General features: G+C 40.5%; 1 protein-coding gene across 2 annotated transcripts in view; it reads left to right on the forward strand.

The window, feature by feature from the left end:
- The window catches only part of PDS5B (PDS5 cohesin associated factor B), a 130,620-nt gene that overhangs the window by 65,798 nt on the left and 37,301 nt on the right, over nucleotides 1-27,521 (forward strand). For both annotated transcript variants that reach the window (XM_037129375.2, XM_037129380.2), the window contains exons 11-21: nucleotides 3,662-3,807; nucleotides 6,082-6,233; nucleotides 7,477-7,590; nucleotides 9,373-9,454; nucleotides 11,406-11,454; nucleotides 13,659-13,798; nucleotides 15,161-15,276; nucleotides 19,306-19,411; nucleotides 22,441-22,601; nucleotides 23,023-23,146; nucleotides 25,683-25,841. In XM_037129375.2, the coding sequence (XP_036985270.2) occupies nucleotides 3,662-3,807; nucleotides 6,082-6,233; nucleotides 7,477-7,590; nucleotides 9,373-9,454; nucleotides 11,406-11,454; nucleotides 13,659-13,798; nucleotides 15,161-15,276; nucleotides 19,306-19,411; nucleotides 22,441-22,601; nucleotides 23,023-23,146; nucleotides 25,683-25,841 (1,349 nt within the window). The remainder of the gene's footprint in view (nucleotides 1-3,661; nucleotides 3,808-6,081; nucleotides 6,234-7,476; nucleotides 7,591-9,372; nucleotides 9,455-11,405; nucleotides 11,455-13,658; nucleotides 13,799-15,160; nucleotides 15,277-19,305; nucleotides 19,412-22,440; nucleotides 22,602-23,022; nucleotides 23,147-25,682; nucleotides 25,842-27,521) is intronic.

Here is a 27,521-nt window from a genome sequence, read left to right on the forward strand (position 1 = left end):
CAGGGACATAGCCCATATTGGGAAGCATATTAGATTCTTTTTCATGCTGGGTAGCTATTGAGAATGTTTGTCTCCTCTATTTTCTCTGCACAGTAAATATCTATACATTATGTTTCTTGTGTATACCTGCTTTGTGAATAACTGTTTTAGAGAAATAGGGATTCATCTTAAAATTCATGGTGTGTCATTGTTTTTTTTTTCTTTTTTTAATGAATTTTTAGTTTTTAAAAGCTTTTTATTTGTTTATTTTTAGAGAGAAGTGAAAGGAAGGAGAGAGGGAGAGAAACATCAGTGTGTGGTTGCCTCTCATGTGCGTCCTACTGCGGACCTGGCCCGCAACCTGAGCATGTGCCCTGACTGGGAATTGAACCTGCGACCCTTTTGTTTGCAGGCTGGCACTCAATCCACTGAGCTACACCAGCCAGGGCGATGTTTTTTTTTAATGGAACCTAAAATAACATGTATTCAAAACAAGTATAATGAAAGATAATTGGTGGGGAAGTGAAATTGAGGTATATTTAATATATACTATTTGAAATCAGTACTAAAAATAACTTTTTTTACTAAGGTAAAATAACCTTTACATTTTTTCAAAAGTTTTTTTAGCGACATATGTTATTTTGCATTTTTCAGACTAGTTCCTATGTTCAGGGTAGACAGGCTTAAGACCTGAGCAGTGGTTTTATGAATGTTCATGTTACAATTACTTGTTCAACTGCTACTTTATAGAGAAGTAAATTTACTTACAACAATCATAAGCTCTGTTTGTTGTGTATAGGCATGGCTATATTATTCCAAGTGAAATTTTATTTTGTCTTATCATTTAAAAAGCTGAATATTTTATTTATTTTTAAACATTTTTATTGATTGATTTTTGAGAGGATGAAGAAGCGGGAGAAAGAGGGACAGATACATCAGTTTGCTGTTCCACTTGCCCATGGACTCACTGGCCGATTCCCGTGTGTGCCCTGACGGGGGAGTGGCCCCTCAGCCTTGGCATGTCAGGGTGGTGCTGTGACCAGCTGAGCTATTGGCCAGGGCTGAATATTTTATTTTTAAAATTCATCTTCAGTTGTGTGACTGAAGATGAATTTTAAAAATAAAATAGCATTGGGCTTGTTTCTTTTTTGTTTTGTTTTTTTCAAATTTTTATTTTATTGATTATGCCATTACAGTTGTTCTATTCCCCCCCTTCATTCCCCTCCACCCTGCACCCACCCCCCTACCCCTACCATTCCCCCCCTTTAGTTTATGACCATGTGTCTCAAGTTCTTTGGATTCTATATTTCCCATACTATTCTTGCCCTCCCCCTATCTATTTTGTACCTACCGTCTATGCTACTTATTTTCTGTACCTTCTCTTCCCTTCTCCTTCTCCCACTCCCCTGTTGCTAACCCTCCATGTAATCTCCATTTCTATGGTTCTGCTCCTGATCTAGCTGTCTTTTTAGCTTGGTTTTGTTTTAGCTGTGGTTGTTAATAACTGTGCGTTTGCTGTCCTTTCACTGTTCATATTTTTTATCTTTTTCTTAGATAAGTCCCTTTAACATTTCATATAATAAGGGCTTGGTGATGATGAACTCCTTAATTTGATCTTATCTAAGAAGCACTTTATCTGCCCTTCCATTCTAAATGAAAGTTTTGCTGGATAGAGCAATCTTGGTTGTAGGTCTTTAGATTTCATGACTTGGAATACCTCTTTCCAGCCCCTTCTTGCTGGTAAGGTCTCTTTGGAGAAATCAGCTGACAGTCTGATGGGAACTCCTTTGTGGGTGACTGTCCCCTTAGCTTGCTGCTTCTAGGATTCTCTCTTTCATTTTAATCTTGGGTAATGTAATTATGATGTGCCTTGGTGTGTTTCTTCTTGGGTCCAACTTCTTTGGGACTCTGAGCTTCCTGGATTTCCTGAAAGTCTATTTCCTTTGCCAGATTGGAGAAATTCTCCTTTATTATTTGTTCAAATAAGTTTTCCACTGGTGGCTGTTCCTGTCCCCCTTCTGGTACCCCTATAATTCGGATGTTGGAGCGTTTAAAGATGTCCTGGAGTTTCCTAAGTCTCTCCTCATTTTTTGAATTCTTGTTTTTTCATTCTGTTCTGGTTGGTCATTTTTTTCCTCCTTCTGGTCCACTCCTTTGATTTGAGTCCCAGTTTCCTTTCCATTACTATTGGTTTCCTGTGCATTGCCATTCATTTCAATTAGTTTAGCCTTCATATGTTCCTCTAATTTGTGACTAAAATCAACCAGTTCTGTGAGCATCCTGATCACCAGTGTTTTGAACTGTGCATCTGAAAGTTTGGCTATTTCTTTGTCACTTAGCTTTATGGGCTCTGGGGCTTTGAGATCTTCTTGAGCCATTTTTGGTCTGTTCAGGCCCATTAAGTATGAGGAGCGCTCCGGTCCTTAGGAGCGGGGCGGGGCCTCCAGGGCGGGGTCACTGCGTTGTGACACTGCATGTGGGGGCGGGATCAGAGTGGGGAAATGGCGGCCCCCCTCCTGCTTCCCACAGCTGGGTGAGGAGGGTTGCTCAGGTTGCTGGGTTGTGACGCTGGGACCCGCTCGGTCCCATCTCACTGCCCACTCCCTCGCTGGTCTATCTGTGCAGGAATGCGCCAGCACAGTCAACCTGTCACGCCCTTCACCCTCGCGAGATCCGCTGGTCGGTCACTGGGTGGCTCACTAGGTCGCTCACTGGGTCACTCACTGGGTCGGCCCTTTGCAACCCCACGCCTGGGATCCGCGGCCTGAGTCTGTCTGACCGAGTTTTCCTGTGCAACCCTGCTCCGACAGCTGCTGGTTTCGCCCCTCTTACTGGTCAGGCTGAAGCATTCGTTGTTATCAGACTTCTGAAAAGTTCAATTTTCTGTGTTCTGGCTGTGTTTTCTGTTGCTAATATTTTGTTGTCTCTAAACTTGGTTGTGTGAGAAAGCACGGTGTCTCCACCTATGCCTCCATCTTGGCGGAAGTCCGGGCTTGTTTCTTAAGCCCGGTGCACGATTACTGAAGGTTGTTCATTTTTCTTTCCGCATTCCCAGGGCCAGGTCCAAAGTGTCCTGCTGAACTTGGAGACCCTCCTATAGGCACTCGTGGGTTTTAACTGTTTCATCTCCTCTGTCTTCCTTTTGGCCTTTCTTAGTTCAGTTACATGGACTTGCCTGTGGTCTTGCCTGTAACCCTGTGTCCTGATAGCTGGTATCTCAGTTTTGTTCTCAGTTACCTCGCTGAAGGTTTCCCTGATTAAAGAAGAGAAACTTGAACGCTGTAGTGGCAACACTTGTCTTGAATGTTTTAACATTTAAACAAAAAACAAAGGTGAAATACTTAATGTTGATACACTGCTTGGTTGATGTACCGGGTTTGTTTAACTAATGAGGTGTTAGGACTCCTGGAAGCAGCTACCCTGCAGCTGCAGGCGGGGAAGGGATTCACAGGTGGGTTGGGAGCAGACTGTTTTGTTTGGGTGGGAGGACTGACCTTCCTTTTTGTGTTTCTGTCTCCTACCCGCCCTCCCTCCACTGCTACCAACTTACTTGGAACATGGAACATTCTCCTTGGGTTTGCATTTGCTGTGCTAAAGACCTTACTTTCAAAGGTCTTAACTCAATTTAAAAAACATTAAATTTTGAAGTTCCATTTTAATGAAATAAAATTTTATCTTTCAGAGTATCTTAAAGTGAGATCACACGACCCTGAGGAAGCTATTAGACATGATGTTATTGTGTCCATAGTTACAGCTGCTAAAAAGGACATTCTTCTGGTCAATGATCACCTGCTTAATTTTGTGAGGGAGAGAACTCTAGACAAACGGGTGAGTAGGAGTAACAATCAGTATAGGTTCTCAATGTGAGTATTTGAAGTTCAGTAGTATTTCCTTTCAAAATGTTGAGATTTAAATATAATTATCCCTTTTGGGGCGTGATAGGCATTTTCATATGAAAATGTTTTACTTCTTGCTGCATTAAATTTTAGTTCTTTTTCTTCATTGTTCATTGCCATCCTGAAAGTAAGGTGTCTTTCAGCCGTCGTCGGATATGCAGCTTGTGCGCTGGCTTTGGTACTTGACGTTCCTAAAGGGCCTCTCACGCAGCTTCTCTCTCCTCGTTGGCTCTCTTTCTCTTCCATGCGGGGGTGGGTTTGTAGTCCCATACCTGGTTGCAGCATCACTTCCACGGAATAGGAGAAGACAAGACACCTTCAGTTCCGCAGAGCTAAACTGGATATGCTTCTAGCCTAGGTTCCGGGACCCCAGCGTTCCTTCCTGAGGGGCCTCTGGGAGCTTCCCCAGTGAGCGGGGTCTGGAGGGCGAGCCTGGGGGCACTTGAGCTCCCCACAGCCTGGGCGGGGTCCTGGGCTCCTTTCAGGGTGCGCTCACCTCCTCTCCTGACCTTGCCTCGCCTCCCTTCCGTGGTGTGGACCTGAGGGACTTAGACTTCAGGGTTATTTTGGTGAAGGATAAAGAAATATTGGATGTTTTTAAGGGTTAATTAGCAAAGAAAGAGCTGTGAATAGCTTTGACTAAGTAACTTCAGTATTTCAATAGTTGCTCATAAGGCTCGATTAAGCCATGTCCATAATGTACTTCTCTCTAATAGTGCTGAAGTTACAGAATAGTCAGGAAGTGCGTGGCTTTCCCTCCAAATCTGTGGGTGTCAGAACAACTTGTTTTAACTGATAAATTTAGACTAGGCTTTACCGACTGTTTCACTGGGCTATTAAACAATGAAATGGCCAAGGGGCATGAAGAAGGAAAAGGAGATTCGTATCATGGTGGGAAAACAGTCTGCAAAGTGATTTGGTATTGACAGAAGTGTGTGTTTTGGGGTCATAGTTCATGTATATTTTTTATTACTGTGTTGTGTTCATTTTAGGGCTGCTTGGTTCATTCATATAAATATTAGTTGAGTGCCAAACATAATTGAATATATCTATGTTTTTGATAGGATTAGAATGCAGTCTATCTTTAATTTCTCCTGAAGACAGCAGTTTGGGGAATTAGAGTTAGAGATAAGACAGAATTAAGAGGTGAAATTTTTATAAACAAATTGAATTTATTCTATGAGTAAGACTTCTGAAGTCTTTTATTTCAATACATATGTGGTGGATGGATAAGACTATTTTTAATTTACTGCAATTTGAGGAAAACAATGGAAGATTATTGCTATGAATGATACTCTGCAAAGGAAAAGTGAATACTGTACAGATTCATGAAGTTTTCAGCATTACTGACATCCTACTGACTGTAGCGTTGTGTTCATGTAAAATGAAGAATAAATTCATTCTAAAATAATTGAGCCATTTTAGACATATTGTAGTATAGCCAATAGGTATTTATTTTAAAGATTTTATTTATTTATTTTTAAAGAGGGGAAGGGAGGGAGAAAGGGAGAGAAACATCAGCGTGTGGTTGCCTCTCACGTGCCCCCCCAACTGGGGACCTGGCCCACAACCCAGGGATGTGCCCTAGGCTGAGAATCCACCCGGTGACCCCTTGATTCCCAGGCCAGCACTAAATGCACTGAGCCACACCGGCCAGGGCCAATATGTATTTAAATAGTTGAATATATTTTTCTTGTACTTGAATTTGATTTCCAGATATATAAAATGAAACCCTCAAGTATCTTTACAGTGTTTGATAAAGCCAATATCAATATCCTGTATAATTTTAATGTAGGTATGCTTAATATACACCATAATTTGGGAAAAAATTGTAAGGGATAAGCTACAATTTATCCAGCCAACTCTTTCTTTGCCTTTAAAAATTGGCAGCATGATTCCCCTTCCAGTTCCAAGTGACTTTGTGTAGATTGGGATTGACTTTTATTTTTAGGGTAGGTGGTGGGTTTAAGATACCAAAGCATTAAAATTCTTCATGCATGTCAGTATATTTATATTTCACATAGTAGGTGTATTTAAATGATAGTGGTGGTTTTTATCTTTTCATTATTAATTGATACCCACTAACTTAGGTTTGCTGAAAATAAATTGCGTAAAGTTTATTATAAACTAGAAACCTAGACTTTCCTGAGTTAATGTAATGGAAGCATTTTTATGTTATGAGTAAATGCCTGTGCTTCGTTTGAAGTGGAGAGTGCGCAAGGAAGCCATGATGGGACTTGCCCAGATTTATAAGAAGTACGCTTTGCAGTCAGCAGCTGGGAAGGACGCCGCGAAGCAGATTTCATGGATCAAGGACAAATTGCTACATATATATTACCAAAATAGTATTGATGATCGGTGAGTTCAGGGTACTGTATATAAAGTTTGGGGTTGTATAACTGTTGTTGATCTGCTTTTTGAGCAGACTATTTTCTTCATAATTTTAAGTTCTTTCCTCAGCTTTAATGGCTCACGATAAAGGTACAGAGTGAGTAGTTTTCCTCCCTTCAAAGCCATCAGTGAAGCAGTGGTGTGCATGTAGTTTTACAGATGGATACAGCTTTTATGTTCATCTTTATGTATTATTTTAGAACAGAGTAATATTTAAAAGTAGGAATGTATATAATCATAGTTTACATTTTGTTTCATAGATAATTGTGTTAGAAGGATCACAATTATTTTTCAAATAAAATTTTTTCAAGTAAGATTTAAATGAAAATAAACCCTTTGGATTATAGACATTTTAAATAAAATGATGTCTACTCAGTTAAAACACGGCTTACAAGTTTGTGTATATACACATCTGAATATTATCTTTCTATTTTTCTATTCCAGTGCTAGGTTAGACTTGGTATGTATCCTAACCATTGAATAATTAGGAGACCTGTAAATCCTAGAGACTGAGTGTCTTAGGTTAACATTACACCCTAAGCAGTTTCAGTTATTATCTTATGAAAATTGAAGTTGTTAGACTTTTTGAGTGTACAGCATCAGTGTGTGAAGGATTTGCATTATGACTTAATAGAACTTTTTTTGTACTTTTAGCAAGATATTTTTTTATCATAGACACTATGAAACTTCGAAATATCTTAAAAATTTTGTTATAGTTTTAGCTGACAGATTGAAGGTCATTTTGAAGGACCTGGTGTGGTTTTTTTCTAACACTTTATTTTTTACATAAGACAGTTGACTTCTTGATACATAACTTGCCCAAAGAGTCATGCAGAAATAGTTCTCTTAGCTGGGTACAGTGGTATTTCTAGTGCATCCAGCTAAATTCTTTTTGCCCCCTATTATTTTATTTTTCTTTTTTTAAATTACAGTTTGCATTCAACATTATTTTGTAATATTTTCAGGGGTACAGCATAGTGGTTAGGGTCCCTCGATATTTCTGGTGCCCACCTGGCACCACACATAGTTATTACAATATTGTTGACTGGCCCATTTCACAGGAAGAAATCTTTGATTTGTAACTTTCATTTCCACTGAGAAAGCAGAAATTTCTTTCATGTGTTTTTCTTAAGTGTTTTGAAATTTTATGTACAAATTTAATGCCCACTGTACCAAACCAAGGCAGCGGCTCCTCTGTGCTCTCCCGTAGCCTGCTCGTGGAGCGGATCTTCGCCCAGTACATGGTCCCCCACAACCTGGAGACGGCCGAGCGGATGAAGTGCTTGTACTACCTGTACGCCACGCTGGACTCAAATGCCGTGAAGTAGGTCTCTCGTGTCCGGTGTTCTTCCTGTCTGTTCCGTGTGATGACTTTTGCTGGGCAAAATAAATGGCAACAGTTGCCATTTATAAATGGCAACAATTTGTGTAATGTAAACTTTGTTTAAATGGCCAGTCAGTAAAATATACAGCAGTTTTTTTTTCCAGGAAGTACTGCTTTCAACATGATTAACGTGGATTTTTGTAAGAAATTAAAGATGGTAATTCCTTTTTAATTTAGGCTGTAGTGATAATAGGTTATAATCAGGTGTAGAATCACATAAGGTTTCATCTTTAAATCAGTAAGACAGAGTGTAATAGGTAAAGTAACTGGTGCTTTAAGCGAAGGCCAGTTTCAGAGTGCAGGCCCTTGGGGAGGTGCAGGTGACGACGATGTGCAGGTGACGTGCAGGACGGACAGGAGTCACTGTCTTTGGAGCTCGGGAGTCGTTCCTTTGAAAAATTAGTATTGTAGTCATGTAACTCTCGGCTGTTGGAGTTTTCCAGTCCTCTCTGGTCACGGTCATGTGCCGTTAAAGACTGCATTCTCAGAGTGTGCCGAGTGACCGTCCTGTGGAGCTGCAGTAAGGCGGAGACCGCAGGCGTGGGTGTTCCGAGTTGCACTCGAAGGTGGAAAACGCCCCAGCGTGGCTGCTCTGCCAGTACCGCTCGGAAGCAACTTCCCCAGCGGAGTTTACGTGCCGTGTTTAAAGTAGTTTGTCATTTAAAAAATCCACAGATATTTTTCTGAAACTCAGTAAAGGAGGAGACGAAAGTAGGAACCACTTTGTAATGGTCTTACCTGTGAAAGAAGAGGCAGGTTCTGTGCTCCGTGTGTGGGGTAGAGGAGTCAGCACTGATGCAGACGGTCAGGAGTGACCGGGGGGAGTGTCGTCCACATTTGGAACCTCTCCTCTTTAATTGTTCAATTACGTGTGGCTCTGATTCTCCACAACTTAGTATTTCAGTGACATAAACTGCTGTCTGTGACTTAGATATATTTTCTTGAGCATCTATATAATTTATTAGCATTAAATTTTTGCTTGAGAACAATAAGAGTATTAAGAGGACATCAAAATTTTTTACCACATTAAAAACATTGACTTATATACAAGATTACCTAAACACATAAGTGTATAATATAACATCATACAGAATACTACATACATATATAACACAGTACATACCGTATTTCTGTCTAAGGAAACTGCTCCCACTCTCTCCGGACTGACTCCTTTCTGTCCTGCCTGCTCTACGGGACCTCACTCCATCCCCACCATGTCCACCTCTGTTTCTCAAGTTCACTGTCTCTACCAGTCACTTCTACACCCTGACCTACAAACATATTTTAGTCAATGATTCATCTTACCTATTTTTTACATCTTTTTGGGGGGGGTGCTGTTGAGAGAGCGAGCTTGAGAGAGAGAGAAACATCGACTGGCTCACTCAGTACGCATTTGTTGGGTGCTTCCTCTCTGTGCACTGACCAGGACGGAACCCACAGCTTCCACCCTCGGGGGCGACGCTCCAGGCAGACGAGCAGTACGGCCTGGGCTAGCTCACTTTCCTGCTCTTACTCGCAAGAAGAACCGCCACTGCTAACGTGTTACTGCTGATAAAGATGCCTCTCTTTTCTTCATACATCATCAGTTGCTAAGTCCTGTGACTTTTACATATCTCTGTCGTCTCCTTTTGTAATAGGAACTTAAAAAAAAGTAATACAGGTAGAATATTCTGGAGGGATTTTACCCTTTGTTACTTAAATTTACATGTTCCTATTTTTCAGAGCATTGAATGAAATGTGGAAATGTCAAAATCTGCTCAGACATCAAGTTAAGGATTTGCTTGACTTGATTAAGCAACCCAAAGTAAGTTCAGTCTAATGAAAAGTTGCCCTTTGATGTTAAGTTTTGTCTTCACCGTTGCCGCTGTGTGTGATGCAACTGTTTGAGTGGAACAGTTTTTGGCTCTAAAAGCTGTGATTTCTAACTTAGAATACTGAAATGTTGAAGAAACTTATTGCATGGGAAATTGAAATTTATTATGTGTGCCAAAGGTGATACCTAACAGGAAGAGAATGTGTGTCCATGAAAATGGAGGGCTTGGGGGTGGGGCGGGGTGTAGCTTTAAATGGAAAAGAGAGCGTTGGTGATAGAGGAGGGCTGTGCTTGGGTCAGGCTGCACCGAGACGCTGCCATCGTCTTGGTCGAGCCTTGTCGTTTTAGACAGTTTTTAGGTGCAGAGTGAAGTACCTTGGTATTTTTACTACAATTCCTGTTATGGTAACTTTAATGTTCTTCTTGGTCTTCATAATTGTAATGGGGGTAGGCATCCAGTTGACATACCATATATTTTACTTTTAGACATTTTAGAATGATTGTAAGTTTTTTATTTATTCATTTTTCTTTTGGAATGATGTGAGTATATGAAAACTATAATTCATCAGAAAGGCTGTGTGCCTGGTCCTTTTACGTGGCATCCAGGAAGCACTGTATGGTGTTATTTTTCATTGCTTTTTCAGTCCCTGGTTTGGAAAGCCCCTCCCACCCTCCACAGTGCACACCTCGTGTTCACAGGGCAAATGTCGGTAGCTGGAGCCGATTCATCCCAGGGGAGAAAGCGTCCAGGCCTCCTAAGTGTGCGCTTGGCCACTTGCCATAAAAATCAATGAGTCAACATTGGCTGTTTGATTTATAGTAACCCACTCACTGTAAATACAGGAATTACTTAACATTCACTTCATACCACAAACTATAGTAGACGTTATAGAGTCAGTTAGAAAAAAGATGAAGCTATGTTTAACTTTTGGGTGTTTATATTTCTTCCTATTTTGCTGGGAAGACTCAGTATACGTAATCATTAGTGTGTATTTTTTTTGCCTTCTTCACTATTCAGTCTGATTAAGGTTTTATTCTTACTTAGCTCCGTGTCCCTCAAAGTGACTCTGGTTTCCAGGATTGGACTTTCGTTGATGACATTTCTTTTCCACGTGGATCAGCTTCCTGAAAGCCCACACCACCTCTCTCCTCCCAAATTCAAATACTTTAAGTTCCCGACTTGGGGAATTAACTCTTACACTCAGTTATGCTTTGTCTCTCACTTGCTCTCAGCAAGCGCCTTCTTAATGGGGACGGTGTGTGTGTTTGTGCACTTGGTGTAGTTCTTTCACCCAGAGTTTTTCTGGCTCTGCGTTTTACACTGTTGTCCAGTGACATTTTTGGAAAATAACATCAACCTGCTGCAGCAAATAAGTAGCATTCTTTAAAATGTCTTGATACACGTGGCTTTGCAGACTGAGTATTGATGCAGCACAGTGTAGTGAACACATTCATGCACTAGAATAATATTAGGAATGATATCATCCTGGTGTGGCAAAGAACTAGTTCTCTTGCGAGAATTGTACTTTTCAATTTTTTTTTTTTTTTTAAGATCTGAGTAAAAATTTGAAAACCCACCTTTCTGGTTATCTTGTTCCTTTTCTAAATTTAGTTGCCCTGTTTTTTTTAGTAAAGAAGAAAAACAAGGTGTCTTTCTGTCCCAAAGGTTGGTGCTGCTGTCTGTTCTTTCTCTTTTTGTTTGGTAGGTGACGTATGTGGCAGGTGAGGGGAGAGGTGACAACATGCGGTGTTGTGTCACTTCCGCTTCTCACGGAGTCTGTCCGGAGTTCAAACATGGCGAGAGGGGGAGCCCCCGCAGTGTGGGTAGGGCGTGGGCCGGAGCGTCGCAGGCTGCACTTGGGGAGTTTTCTGAAAAGTATAATAGCGGTTACTCTTATTGTACTAATAATTTTAATTTTGTACTTTTTTCTGTGCTTCTCAGACGGATGCCAGTGTCAAGGCCATATTTTCTAAAGTGATGGTTATTACAAGTAAGTTATTTTAAATACTGTATGTAAAATTTAAGGTTTAGTTGAAACATCTCTGATAATTTGAAGTTTTTCACGGAGCTCTGATTTAGGCTCTGATAATATAGAAAAAGACAAAAATGTTTTTGATTGATATTTTTGACAGCTTAGTCTCAGCCTTCCCTTTTTTTCCCTGATTTTTATTTACTCTGCATACAACACATACAACAGAATTTTAATTTTTCTCTTGTATGTTGATACGGGTAAGAGCTGAATAAAGGATTTATATAAATTTATTTTTGAGGAATAATTTAATTTAATACTGCCTTGTCCAGTGTGGCTTAGTTTGGGGTCATCGTACAAAGCAAAAGATCACCAGTTTGATTCCTGGTCAGGGCACAGGCCTGAATTGCAGGTTCGGTCCCTGGTCGGGGTGTGTGCTAGAGGCAACAGATCAGTGCTTCCCTCCCTCTCTTTCTCCCTCTCTCTTTCCTCTCTCTAGGAGTAAATAAATTTCTTTTAATGTATTACATTAGCTGACTGTTAAAAGTGAATCTGTGCTTTGGTGTTGCTTGCTCTAATGAAAATCTATCTGAAACTAATTCCATTTTAAGCCAAAATTTAGAATGAAAGATATACCTAATAATTACAAAAGGGCCTCTTTGAAAAAATATTAATTTGCTTCTTTGCTCTCAGTGATTTCAGATAAAATGTTAGTGGCATTGACCAGTAAAGACGAAAGGAGTGTGTAGCACATCTTGGTTGTGCAGTGGAGGGCAAGGCCTCGGTAGCTTTTTCCGGGGGGCCTTTGCTTTCTGCCCCCTTGAGGCCACTGCGATGTGCACTGAGGGGTGGGGAAGCAGAGCCGCTTGGGGAGAAGCTGCTGTGGGCGGTCCACAGGGCGGTGACAAGGACAGGGAGATGGTTTTCTGAGATGTCAGCCGGTGTTCCACCGAGGGGACGGAGTAGCACTAAGACCCTGAAGTCCTAGTTCACTGGGTTATAGACTAAGTGGGAAGAGTTTCAGCCTGAGTAGGGCTTTAAGACCAAAATATAGCTTAGTCCTGGGCAGTTAACTATAAACTTGATTTTGGTCACTCTGGATCATTTCCAGCAGGTGCTACTCGTCCTGCTTTTTTAGAACTGTTTCCTCAGCACTTGGTGTGGATACACCCCTAAAGGATGTCATCTCCTGTGCTGTTTCTGCTCCCTGCCCACATCCGTCTTCCAACAGTTTCAGCATTTCCCAAATTCTGTCCTGATGAATGCTGGTGTCCTGCTGGAGTCTGGAGCATTGTTAGAAAAGAGGCTTCCATGGTCAAGTACCTTCTGCAAGGCTGACGCAGAGGGTTTTCCTTGCTCTTGTTGGTCCCTCCCTGTCTCTCTTCCTCCTTTCCTCTCCCTGCTCCATCCCCATCTCTTTTTGTTTTGTTTGTTAAATGCTAGGCCTTGTTATAGCCTTCAATGTGATGCCTGTGCCTCATGGAGGAACTGTAAAGTGTTTTCCAAGATTACTCGAAAATAATACAGTAGATGTTTTCTACTGTAGAACCACAAAAAGATTATCAGTGAAGTATTTAGGGGGGAATTTGTTCTTAATACATTCATATATTCAGCGATCTAGCCAAGAATTAAAATGGAATTTCAAAGTCATATATGAGTTTGAAGAATACATTTACTGTAATTTTATTTTAAGATTGATTTGAATTTCTATTAAAGCCCATAGTTCTTATGATAATTTTTGTTAGAAGTATCTATCTGGTCGTCTGTAACATTTGTTAAGTAGACAGAAAAAAGATTCTGGGAGCGACATTTTATTAGCTGTGGCAAGTATTTTGACACACAGATATATTAGGAGAGTTGTATAATGTTCTTCTCCAAGGACTCACCCTTCTCACGCAATCGTGCCTGTGTATGTCATTGGATGGTTCGGTAATAAACAACAGGGTACAAAGAGCTCCTTTCTTAAAGGTAAAACCGACTGGTCTCTTGTTGGGAATCACAAGAGAACAGTGTGTGCAGCAAGCTTGGGGGGATAATAAAGTTGGTACTGTTCAGGTCGACATTTAATGCCTTAAGTATTGCAAGGAATTATTTAGAAAGAGCCAGTTCAGTCTTTTCCCACGTAGACTGTTAGGATTAATAATCAGTAATAAAAATAATGGAAAATGTTAATCTTGCATTTGAGAAATTTCTAAATTCTATTTTAATTGAACTTTATCTTAAAGGAAATTTGCCAGATCCTGGTAAGGCTCAGGATTTCATGAAGAAATTCACACAGGTGTTGGAAGATGATGAGAAGATTAGGAAACAATTGGAAGTGCTCGTCAGTCCGACCTGCTCCTGCAGACAGGCTGAAGGCTGCGTGGTAAGGGAACAGCTGAAAGGGGCCGATGTCTGAAGAAGCCCCCACACCTGTTCTGGCCCCTTTTACAAAGTCCTGTGTATTCCTCATGTAAGATCCAGAAAAGCCACAAAAATAACAGTACAAATGTACCCTAATCCCCCGGTAGACTGTCACTGTTCTGTACACACACACACAGAGCTCTTCGCGCATCTCACATGTGTTCCTTAGTCTTCTGCAGTCCCGCACTGACAGCAGCAGCGTGGCGGCTGTCGCGTGGCGGGCGGTGCTTTGTCGAGCAGTCCACTCTTACACGTTTAGGTTGTCTCCCGTGTCTTTATGGTTAAATATGATTTTATACACTCTTGATTATTTCTTAAGGATAAATTTAGTATTGTCCAGTTTCATTTTTGGAAACAAAACTCATACAAAAACATAAGTTATTTTTATAGGATTTTTCTTTCTTGGTTGCTATTCATTTGACCCTTTTTTTCTCTCTGGGTGTATTAGCCATTCATATTCATTTGTGCATATTTCTTTTCTTTTTTTAATCTGTGCCTGTTTACCTGGAATGTTTGTCTTTGTCTTACTGATTTGTTAGTCTTTCGTGGTGGTGGGTAGTGATGGAGCCGCAAATAATCTTCTGTCCATCGTGGTTTGCCCTTTCATTTTATGATGTCCCTTATTTACTATAGTTTTTTAATCTAAATTTTATTTTTAAATTACATTTTGCATTCGTTTTTTTTTTAAATTTGTTTCAAGTATATAGTGTAGCCATAATTTTATTTTATTTTTATCTAGCTGAGTCTATCAGCATTTTCTTCAAGGATTTTGGCTTTGGTATCCTGCTTACAAAATTCCATTCTATATTACAAGTCAGTTGAATGTCAGTTTTTATTATTCTCTTGTTTCTGTATCTTCCAAGGGGCTTAAAAAAAAAGTTCTTGGCTCCGTCTCAAGTTGACAAAACGAAACCTTCACAGTGAGGTTCACAAATCCGGAGCTCAGTCAGTTCCCCTAGTAATTAATTTTGTCTGCTAAATTTAGTTTGCATGTCCCCCAACTCTCGGTTTTATTCTTCAGTATTTGTTGTTATTCTTTTAAAATACTTTTGGTGTAAGGTTTTTACTCTCACTCTGTTTTCATTCTAAATGTCTGTTCAGTTATTTCAATATACTATACTGAATAATCTAACTTTTCCCTACCTGAAATGTTACCTTTCTCATATGCTAAATTTAACCTCATCTCTTTTCTGGACTTGTTTGATTTCTGTTGCTTCATTTATTCCAGCACCAGTACTACATGGTATTAATTATGGTAGGTTCTTAACATTTTAATGTAATTATTTAAACAAACCTTTATAATATTTAAAAATCTACTTTACAGCGTGAAATCACTAAGAAGCTGGGCAACCCCAAGCAGCCTACAAACCCTTTCCTGGAAATGATCAAGTTCCTCTTGGAGAGGATAGCCCCTGTGCACATAGACACTGAGTCTATCAGGTATTTGTCTGCGTGACGCCGAGTCGTCATGTCTGTGTGTCATTCACGCTTCAGCCGGGCGGTCACTGCTGAGCGCCTCCTGTGCCAAGGAGGCTGCCTGTGTAGCCTGGTGTGTGTGCACACTCATCTGTATATCTTTATTTTATCTTAATTTTAAATACTGCTTTACTTTGTGTGAGAAATTGTCCATCCGAGCCTCGTTTTTGTCTCTCACCGGAGTAGCAGGAATTCCTGTTTGCGTTGGCTTGTTTGTGTTGGCTGATACAAACAAGCTGCAGGGTCTGCTCAGGAGGAAGAAACTGGGGGAACGTGCTGTAAAGAAACACGTGACGCCTTCTCACAGATACTTGGAAACTGAAGACGTTACTTTGAAAACAACCGTCCTTTAAAGTTTCAGCTTTGATATTACTGTGACATCTTGGAGAGCACTTTCTTTTTATTGTTCAGCTATTTCCTAAAATGTCTCAACTGGTTAAAAAATGAACGAATTATTATATATGTATGTGTAGGTGTGGCTGGCATCCTGATTTATTAGTCATCGGTAATATCTTTCAGAAGCACATTAGAACCTAGAATGAATAATACCAATGCCGTGCCCAGTGAAGCCCCTCCTGGGACCTCTGTTGGGCGTGAAGGGGGTAGGGTGCCGCCCTTGGCCTGCACTCCACTTGCCTGCCCCTCCCCGATGGAGGACGCAGGGAGGCCCAACTTTGGATATCTGTTGGTCAGTTTTTTAAAAATATATTTTATTGATTACGCTATTACAGTTGTCCCAGTCCCCCCTTCGTCCCCCTCCAACCTGCACACCCCCTCCCACTCACATTCCCCCCCTTTAGTTCATGTCCATGTGTCATACAGCATCATAACCCAGCGACTGGGTTGTCCCACACTGGCGAACGCCTAAGGCCCTGCCCTTCACTACGTGTAACAGGCACGACCAGACCACCCACCCCCTAAAAATGGCTCAAACTGAAGTACAAGATCAAAGCCCCAGAGCCAGTACATCTAAGTGACCAGGAGACAGCCAGCCTATTGGATGTTAGTCACTTCTGACTCCTCTTGTACCAGTTTTCATGTGAAGAAGGGGTTGTATAGTTGGGGAGAAACCGAACGAAGCAGAAAACTGTAACTGTCCTCATTAGTATGGGAGCAGTCTGAATCAGACTGGATTTCATTAATTAATTACATGCTTTCTCCCTTCAGGTCATTGCCTGTTAGGTATTGGCAGAGCATATTCCTACTTCCTGCTCTTTTCCTCAACCTTCTGTCTAGTAACTTAGAGTCTTAATGTTAAGAGTAACTTAACCATGAGTCTTAACCAGGAGACTGTGCCCCAGTTCCACACAGTTAGTGTGGTAGTGTCGGATGACTGAGAGGGGTCTTCTCGGGCAGCATTTGCATCTGCCCCCGAGAGGACACCGGGTGGGACTCTGTCTCTGCAGAGACGCACGCGAGCCTTCTAGGCGTGGAGAGTGGCACCGGCCAGGCTCTGGCTGGGCTGCAGAGGACAAGGTGTGGGTGTGCATGCCGTCTGTTCAAACTGCAGTGCAGAGAGGCAGTCGAGAGTCCTGAGATGGTCCTAAGCATCCCTGGGATTAGGTGCGGACGGCATTTACAACCTGACTTTGCAGCTTTGACCCAGTCCTTTGGTCTGTGAAGAAGCACGACGGAGGGTGGACGGAGGATGCATGGCAGGCGGGCGAGGGGCACCCACTGAGGCCTTGGCGTACTGTCTGTGGGTGAGGGTAGCGGGATGGAAAGGAAGGGGTCTTTTTCTTTTTTAAAAACAAAGGGTTTTTAAAGAGTGACCTAAAAAAATAGGTCATCTTACTGAAAATGGGGAATAAAGGTAAGGAAGAGTCTGAGGTACCAGAGCTCAGGCCCAAATGGTAAAGAGGATAGTAAAGCCTCGAAGAAAGTGAAGGGGACCGGTTGTCAAGGAGGTGAGCACGGCTGTGCTGCTTTCTTGGAGGCAGCGCCTCGTTGTTGTAAAACACCAGGGCACGTGGAGTTTGCTGTGGCGCTGACTCTGGGTTACCTCTCGGTGCCTAGAAGGAAGTGGGAGGGTCCGGAGACCATGGGCTGGACCCCACACCAGGAAAGCGTGAGAAGATCAGGGCACTGCAGCCGTTTTCAACCCTTTTTTATCTCGTAGCACACGTACACTAATTACAAAAGTTCTGCACACCAACAAAATATGATTTTTGCTGATCCAAAAAAAACAGGTATAGTTTTGATTCATTCACACTTGCTGCTATTGTTGTGTCGGCCGCTGTCATCTTTTTACCCGCCGGTCGGAGGGAAGAGAGGCCACACTCCTGGCTCCAGCGTCAGGAGCTGCGTGTTTCACGGATGCTCGCGTGTGCGCCTGCTGAGAGTCGCGCTTTTGCAGTGTTTTGAAAGTTAAGATGAAGGCAGTTTTCAGGAATAATTTATAATGGGTTTGTTGAACCTTATCCCACACCAAGTTGTATTCCCTTGAGGCATTTAGAGATTCAGTGAAAAATGTCTCTTGTATAATACTGCATTTCCATCTTAGGAAAATACTTGCCTTGATTAATTTGAATCTGTATGCAACCTTCATCTAATTTTAGAATTTATATACAGATTCTGTGCATTTAAAACTTTTTATACCTACTTACTTTATATATTTGACTTGTCATTTATAAGTACATTTTTTTCCTTCTGTATTTTAGGTGACTGGCTTACATAGAAAAACACTACTGATTATTTGAACTTAGTATTTTTGTCATAATTTTAGTTGATTTCTTTTGTTTTTTTTGGTCGGTACTTTTACTGACAGACTTGTACGTGTAGCTCTTATTCTTAGGTTTTTAGTTCAGTTGTACCTTTTCAGAAATATCTTGTCTAACTATTCTTGGTAAAAAAAGTTTACTTCTGGTGTTGGCTTTTTTCTAGTCCTTATTCCTTGATTATCTTATTATTTATTAGTTTTTCTTTTTGGCTTTTCTTCACTAGACTGAGAGCTTCATGCTCTTAAATAGTGCCTTTAAGTTTGGATATGTGATATTTTTCATTCCTGTATCATAACATCTAGGTAAGAAAACCTTGGGGCTGTTGAAAATAATGGGGATCGGATTCAGGCTGAAGGTTTTCATCTGGGGTAGTTAGAGCTATGAGAATTGATTCATTGGGGAAAATGGGTAGAAAAGGAGAGAAAATATCCTCAAAGGTACCAACTGTTAAGGAGACGGTAAATATAAAAGGTTCCTGCAGGGAGACAAACACATTAGACTGCTAGCTTGACCTTAAATTCTAGTGCATAGTATTTTTGTAGAAACACAGATCTAGTAAAGTTACTAGAGGCCATTGGATAATGAATTTTCCCATATTTTGATACATATTATGTCTTTAACCTGGTGTTTGTGTTTTTTTATAAAAAATACCAATGTGAATAATTATTTTAGATAATTGGTAATGCATTTACAGATGTTTGTTTTAAAGATAACATAAGCTTGTTTTTAGAAGAAAATGATGAAACATGGTTCTTTTTTAATCTGTCTCAATGTTCCCGTGAAACATTATCGTGTGTCCATGACCTGGGTCTTCCTGCACCTTTCAGCAGCAGCAGCAGCCGTCGTGTGCCTGCCTCTGACAGTGCGTCGGCCACACGGGTGCTTACGGGGTGGTCCCAAAGTGCCTCCTGTTGTCGTTTATCTTCCGTGTCAGCGCGTATTTTCTTTTCTCTGGAGAAGTTGTGAACTTGAGATGATTGGAAAACCTCTGTCTCTCATGTGTTTGGGCATAATCCTTTCATGGAAAATACAAGAATAAAAATATAGAGATTAATAAACAGCAAATGAAATGATATCTTGATTCATTTGAGTGGACAAAAGAAAATACTGGTTTTGAAAAGAAGCATCTCAAAATACAGTTTTTGTTTTGATTTCCTAAAGGAAATCAAATTTGTATATGGTTTGGATATGGGCTGTCTAGAAAATATTCAGGATTCTTTTAGGCGTTGCTAATAAGGTATAGTTAGAAACGACTCTTTAAATCTTTCTTTAGTGCTCTCATCAAGCAAGTGAACAAGTCGATCGATGGGACGGCAGATGATGAGGACGAGGGCGTTCCGACCGACCAGGCCATCAGGGCAGGCCTCGAACTGCTGAAGGTGAGCGCGCCCTTGGAGGTTACGGGGCCTGGAGGAGAATTTCCTCCGTCCTCTTCAGGGATTGGGGTGGCCAGAAAGTTTGGCTTTTCCGCAAAATGGGTCTAGTAACACTTAGTTGTCTTTAACTTCATTTGGAACAATTTTGTTAGATGGTATTATAATAGCTGCCATATCAGCATGCATTTTCAAAAAATTCTTATCAAAATTGATTTTTTGTGTAGTCATTTTTAAAATATTGAAGATGGAAGAAAATATTCAGCGTTTTCAGCATATAATGCTTTATTATTTTAAGAAAAGTAAAAAATGCAACTAAAACACACACAAAAGATGTGTACTGTATGGAGAAGGGGTTGCAACTGATGAAACGTGTCAAAGTGGTTGGCGAAGTTGTGTGCTGGAGATTTCTTGCTGGACGATGGTCATGGTTGGGTAGACCAGTTGAAGTAGGTAGATCAAATCGAGACATTAATTAAGAGCAGTCAACTCTATACCACATGGGAGACAGCTGACATACTCAAAATATATGTCAATAACATTATTCACAAAAATGAAAAATGTGTCTTTTATTTTATGCAAAAAAACATATGGACTTTTTGACCAACCCAATAATTTATTTGTAGGATTGTGTTTTGTTTTTTTAAGTTCTCACCTGAGGATGTGTTTATTTTTAATTTAATTTAATTTTTTATTTTTTTAAAGATTTTATTTATTTATCTTTAGAGGGGAAAAGAAGGAGAGAGGGAGAGAAATATCAATGTATGGTTGCCTCTAATGCGTCCCCTGCTGGGAACTGGCCTACAACCCAGGCATGTGCCCTGACTGGGAATTGAACCGAGATCTTTTGCTTCGTAGGCCTGAGTTAAATCCACTGAGCTACACCAGCCAGGGCGAGGATGTGTTTATTGATTTAAGAGAGAGAGAAACATAGATTGGTTGCCTCCCATTTTTGCCCTGACCAGGAATCAAACCCACAACCTTTTTGGTGTATAGGAACAGTATTCCAACTAACCTAGCCACCTGGCCAGGGCTAAATATTTTTAGTTTTAAATTGTATATTATAGCCTAGTATTAATTATGTTAAAATGGTAGATTGTAATTTGAAGGTTTCATTACTAATGAGCAAGGAAGGTGCTTGCTCTACCCTGGAAGGAGACAAATTCTTCCTCAAACTCCATTTTATTTTTTGTTAGCTAATGTACTGCTGCCTTATACTGATTATAAAAACATTGGTTAATTGTTGACAACTTAGTAAATGTGAAATTATGAAGAACAACATTCATAAATCATATATAAATATTAGTTTCTTTTATTCTTTTTAATCTTTAATTTTTACAGAGTTCAGGTCAGACTGAATGTACAATTTTATATCTTGACTATTTCTTATTAAAATATAAGCTTTTTTAGTGTTTTTTAAGACTTTTTAAGAATGTCAAAAAACATCTTATTTTTGGCCATCAGTCAGTAGGTGTGTGCTTCTGGGCTTCACCTTCGCGCCCTCGTCTGTGACGCGCAGTGATCGGAACAGGGCTCACCTCACTGACCACTCCATGAGGTGACACACATGGGTTTTTAGTAAAGCGTCTGGCTCATAGTGAAAACAGGAAATGTGTTTTGAAGTAGTGATTCTCTTTCGGAATGTCATAATGCTTCCATCTATTTCTCTATTGCTGGATATTTAGATATTTTAAATTTTATGCCTATTACCACTACTTAGGTAAATATTCCTGACATCTCTTACTAAGGTTCTTAAGAAATTTCCTAATCTTACAAGCAAAAATAAGCTTTTAACTTGCATAGTTATTGCAGAGGTGTACTAGCAAGGTATGGCTTTCCTTGTCAGTCGTTAGTGTTTTCCCTAGGGTGGATGCGTTATTTTTGTTCTTCATTTTCTGCTGACATCTCAATCTTTTGTTTATTTGTTTTTACCTGATTTAAGTGAGCTTTTTAGTGTCTCTTGCTGTTCCATCGGACATATTTGGTACACAAATGCGTTCTGTTTAAGTGTGAAGTAAGCGGTAGAGTGTGTTAATGGGAGGAGCACAGAGGGAAGGAGCCCGAAGGCTCAGGTGGAGCCCCTCGGGCGTCTCCCCACTCCCGCAGGTGCTTGTCCCGCAGGTGCTTGTCCCGCACTCTGCCTTTCTCCGCCTCTTTCTGGTTCTGCCACCCTGCCTACCTGTGCGTCTGCCGGCACATCTCCAAATGACTGCTTATTTTGACTTTCATACATATGTATTTGCTACTAGTCACTTGTTTTTACATTCCACATTTGAGTCCAGTTAAGCTTTAAAATAAATCCCATGATTTTCAAAGAATTTTATTTGTTTTTGTTTTTTAAATCCTGAAACATAACCTATCTGAAATTTATTTCAAAACTGTATGCTTTGGGGGGTGGTCCAATTTGACTTTCTCCAAATAACTACCCGGTTTTACCATAACTATTTATTAAAAATTCCATTTATTCTCATTTATCTTCTCTTGTTTTCTCTATAACTTATTATACTCTATATAATCTAAGTTTCTATATGTACTAGGCTCTATTTATTACTTTTCTGTTTTGTGTTTCTTCTAATGTTAGTACCATGCCGACTTGATTATCGTAACCGTGTAACACCTTTTACTAGCTGGTGTTCTACTTCCTTAGATTACTTTTCCCCCAAAACGTTAACTAGTTACTCTAATGACCTTTATTTAGAGGAATAGAGATATTTTGTTAAGTTCTTTTTTTGTCCTTTTTTATCCTACCCTCATTTCCCTTAAAAAAAAACCCCCATTAACTGAAATCCAAATTTTTTAAAGTAAAATTATATTAACAATTTAATTTTGAAATAATGAGTTCTTTGGATTATATAGTCTTAAACAAGAATATTGCTGTTACATATTTAAGCACATTTTAAATGTTAAAGTGCTCTCATTTACTTGTTAGCACAATTACTTTTGTACTTGATTTGTATTTCTACTACATAATAGTTTAGATTTATATTGTAGAGATGAAAAGGGTTTACAGATCATTTTTATGACTGATTTTTTAGGTGCTCTCATTTACACATCCCATCTCGTTTCATTCTGCTGAAACATTTGAATCTCTCCTGGCTTGTTTGAAAATGGACGATGAAAAAGTAGCAGAAGCTGCACTCCAAATTTTCAAAAACACAGGAAGCAAAATTGAAGAGGATTTCCCGCATATCAGATCGTGAGTCAAGTTTATTCTGATAAATATTCTGGAAAATAGAAAAGTTAATTCACTGTTTCTTGAATTATGTAATAGGAATACCTTATACTTCGAGGAAATAACGTCCAAGTTGTCTTAAGTTGATAATGTTTGCTTTAGATTCTCATTTTCTGGAATGAAGCACTTCTTGGTATTTTAGAAGATTCATGAAAATGTGGGGTGCACTGAAGCATTAATTTTACTTAACCGAACGAAATGGGACGGGTTGTCCTCCGTGTGTGTTTATGCTTGTGGAAGGAAAATGCATCTGCGTTCTGTTTTTAACATAGCTACTTACAAAGCAGAATGATACAGGATTAGAAGGGAGTCTGAGTAAGTAATGTAAGTACCTGGTGGAAGTCATGTTGATTTTTCTGATCTTTTGTTTTTCCCTCTTTTTTAGAGCTTTGCTTCCTGTTTTACATCACAAATCTAAGAAAGGACCCCCCCGTCAAGCCAAATATGCTATACATTGTATCCATGCCATATTTTCTAGTAAAGAGACCCAGTTTGCACAGATATTTGAGGTAAAGAGAAAAATGTTTTTTGTTTCATGTATTCTAGTTATAAAACAAGTTCTCCTGAATTTACAGAACGTTCTCATTTGGAGACATGTCATTTTATAGCGTACAGTACGGCCTCACTCAGCTTCGGTGATAGATTCTGAGAGTTTGAGTGGAATAACACCCAACAAAACACACGGGTTCAGTTCCTGTGGCATCTCCACAACATGACAGTGTGTGAAAACCTGCTGTGCTTTCAAAATTGAGTCATATAATTAATGCTGGCTGGTGGCTAAAATGTGCAAACATCTGACTATTCTGATGTTTGTGCTAACTCAAGATATCAAACAATTGTATAATTTTAGTATGTATATATTATATTTTATACACTGTATTCTGATGCATTTAGTATTAGGAAACAAGTGGTTACATATAAAATTATACTTATTGATAGGTAATAGATGATGATTTTGTCATTTTTCAGGTTTGAAAACTAGATTTCTATTTATGAGATACTAATGAGATGGGTTTTGTAAATCAGTGCTAATTGGAAATATAAAGTAAATAGGTTTTGCTTTAATGACCGACCTGATTTTATGTCATATTAAAGTATATCTTTTCAATATATGTTTTCTATTGTTCTAACTTATAATTTTAGTTCATGAGCCTTGAGTGAAATCAAAACAGTTTGGGAATGTGTTGAGGCTATCTCCATAAATACTTTGACTTGTCTTTGTCTTATAAACATTGACTCTAATGTTGTCATATGTGGTGTGTTAAAGAACTGAAGGAGGACGAGAAGTCGTATTCTTTAACAACATTATCTGTAATATGTTTTGTATGGGAGAGTGACTTCAGTGAACTCATGTTGATTTATAGAAATCTTTTGTTCGTCTTAACCTTCCCTTTCTAATGATGGGGAGGCGAGGACAGTGTTGATCATAACTTGAATTTTTAAGATTCTTTTATTTTCATTTTTACAAGAGCCTGGCCTGCAGTCCTAGGACAGGGCCAGCCGGCTTTCCGAGGAGAGGTCTCATAGACACGTCTCATCTTTACCTTGTCTTTCTGAAGGCGCTGTTGAGTTGCGGCTCTGGCCATTACTTTTGCTTTTTCAAGAGTGATTTTTATTATTTTATTGTGGATCTGAGGAGAGGTCTTATAGAGATGTCTCATCTTTATGAGGGTGCTGTTAGTCCTGGCTCTGGCCATTCATTACTTTTGCTTGTTCAAGAATGATTTATTATTTTATTGTGGAAAATTGTCACACTCACTGTGATAGACTAATTGAAGCTAATTTACATGATCATATTTTTGTTTATATTAAGAACAACAAACTGGAACTTAAATTTGCTATAGAAGTATTGAGGGAAGTCAGCAAGACGTTACCTTGTTTAAATGCACTTCTGACTGAATGAAGCTTTATATTGCCCTCACACACTGGGAAGGTGCAGCTCTGTATCACTTTTTCAGGCTCCAGTTTCTTGGTGCTCAGTTTGGGAGGCTAGAGCATCAGTTCAGTGAAATCGGTCATTAAAATTTTCAGTAACCAATATATTTACTTGCTTCACAATCAGAAGTTGCAAAACAAATATCCAAATAGTGGAAGAGTAATGAGTTTTGTTCTCCTCCCAACATATATGTATCCCCAGCCACCTTCTTCCCTTTCTCAGAGGCAGCCGATGTTGTCGGTTTGTAATGTGCTTTTCTGGAGAGGTTTCGTGATACACAAATACTGCAAATACAGACATACACAGCTTGTCCCCTTGCCCTTTGGCCCGTGATAGCCTATTATAGTCCCTTACTAATATTTGGTTTTAAGAATTTGACAGTACCTTTTAGGTATTCTGTATGTGAATATAGGGAACTCCATTCTTTGGTCATGGCAAAATGCGTATTATTGGTTGGGTTTCGTATCAATAATAATTTCATTAGTTACGGTATTTAATATGTGATGCTATAAAAATCCATAAGAAATGCATGTGACTGTATAATAAAAGCTTATTCCTTGCTCCTGAAAAAAGTCCAGAAGGGTGTTTGAACTTCATGCCTGTCTCACTGGCTTGGGCACGCATACTCTTTCTGACCAGCAGCTTCCTGGTGAGGTCCCCGGACCCGTGCATTCAGCCAGCGAGAGAGGAGCAGAACGTGCGTCTGTGTGGGCATGACGCACCTCGCTTTCTCTGTTGTCCTGCTCACCAAAACTGACCCAGTATCCTCACCTGACTGCCGAGGAAGCTGCACCTTGAGTCACCCTGTGCCCAGGAAGTTGAGCAAAAATGAGTGTTGGTGAACCCGCTCAGTCTCTAACGTGGTTCTCCATGCTGAGATGTTTCTTTACCTACTGCTAAATGTGACTGGAGCAAAACCAAAAATACTTGCTGGGATGCTTTCTAGACATGAAAACCTATGGAAATTTCAGTGTGAGCTTGAGTTATTAAAATTATGCCATGTACATGTGCAAGAACTTCTGTAGTTTGTTTAATTTGAAAATGAAATGTGTGAACAGTTTATTCGCATGTTTATAGGGTTGGATATATTTTCCTTGCCTCCTTTTCAGCCTCTGCATAAGAGCCTCGATCCGAGTAACCTGGAGCATCTCATTACCCCACTGGTCACTATTGGCCACATCGCCCTCCTCGCCCCTGACCAGTTTGCCGCTCCGCTGAAGTCCTTGGTGGCTACTTTCATCGTGAAAGACCTTCTCATGAACGATCGGGTAATTCGCACTTCTCTGCTAATGTTCTTGCTGGTGTTACCTTCTAAAATTTTGTACAGCAGAGACGTGAAATGACATAAACGACACTTCCATTTGGCTGCCCAGTTTAGGTTTCCCTGCGTTTTGAGCAGGCTGCTTCTCCCCTGCGAGTAAAACAGCGTTGGCACATCTCTGCAGCTCAGCCAGGGCACGTGCGCCGAAACGCCGTCCTTGGCGAACTCTGAGTACCCCCTGCTTCTGTCCTCCGCAGCCTCACAGGGTTTAACTTTTGTGATGACATCTTCCCTGCGGGAGGCCGACAGGCTTGCTCACAGTGTGGTTGTCAGGACAGTAGCAGTCCCTTCCCCGCACACACACGCCGGAGAATCGCTTCCGAGAGCCCAGGCCGGGGGGAGCGCCTGGGAAGAACGAGGGGTTGAGTCCATCCTTGGGTGGTGAGTGCAGCAGTCCCCCTCGTCCACAGCTGCGCCTTCTGTGCTCTCAGTCACCCACACTCGATTGCATTCTGAGAATACTGAGTGGAAAATTCCAGAAGTAAAGAGTTCCCCAGGTTTCGGTAGCTTGGCATTCTGGGTGGTGGGAGGAGACATGCTGCTGTCCTCTGTGCTGCCTGGGACGGGTGTCCCCACTCTGTCCAGCGTCTCCCTGCTACTGCTCCACACGCAGTTTCGAGAGATCCTAGGGAAGACTGAGACAGTGACTGTAATCACGCAACGCTCACCACAGTGTGTTACCATAGTTGGTCTGTTCTTATTAGTAATTAACATCTCACTCGGCTGTGTATTAAACTTCATCTTAGGTATGTACCTACAGAAAAAGTCTACACGCAGGCAAGAGTAGGTTTACATTTATGGCTCCATGAAATGGAGTTTATTCTTTCTTATTAATTACTGTATTGTTTTCCTTATGAACACCTGTAAACCTGCTTTTGCTCTACCCTCTTTATTAGCCACTAGAAAACACATACAGCTATTGAAATTTTAAATTGAAATCAAATGTAATTACAAACTTATTTACACATTTCATGTGCTCAGTAGCTGCCTGCTTCTAGTAGGGACAGCACAGGACTCAGTCCTGCCATCGCAGCTCTGCTGGACTCGGTCCAGCACGGGACTCAGTCCTGCCGTCGCAGCTCTGCTGGATGGTGTTGCTTGGAAGGTTCATTGTTTTAACTTCCCCACTGAACTTTGTGGTCTGCTTGGAGTTGACTTTTGTATACATTATGATAGGGACATCCCGAGTCATTCTTATTTCCATCTGACGCAGCACCATTTATCAAAGACTTTCTTCCCTAGTGCTGAAAAAACAGACATGAGATTGTGTTAACATAAAATGAACTATTGTGAAGTATACAATTCAAGTGGCATTTACTACATTCACAGCGTTGTACGACCACCATGTCGTCCTAGTTCCAGATCATTTTCGTGACATGGCCACCCCCCATCCCCCGTGATTTCCTCGCTCCGACAGCCACTGGTCTCCTGTCCGTCTCAGTGGCTGTACCTGTTCTTGACTCTTTCCTGTGGACCAAGTCGCGCAGTATGTGACCTTTGGGGCCCGGTGTCCTCCATGTGGTGTGTGTTTTTGAGGTCCGTCCTCTTTGTAGCGTGGGTCAGTGCTACGGTTCACTTTGTGGCCGAGTAGCGTCCTCTTTGTAGCGTGGGTCAGTGCTACGGTTCA

This window comes from Artibeus jamaicensis, unplaced genomic scaffold, assembly GCF_021234435.1.
Source record: "Artibeus jamaicensis isolate MK-2021 breed Jamaican fruit bat unplaced genomic scaffold, CSHL_Jam_final contig_415, whole genome shotgun sequence".
Lineage (NCBI taxonomy): Eukaryota > Metazoa > Chordata > Mammalia > Chiroptera > Phyllostomidae > Artibeus > Artibeus jamaicensis.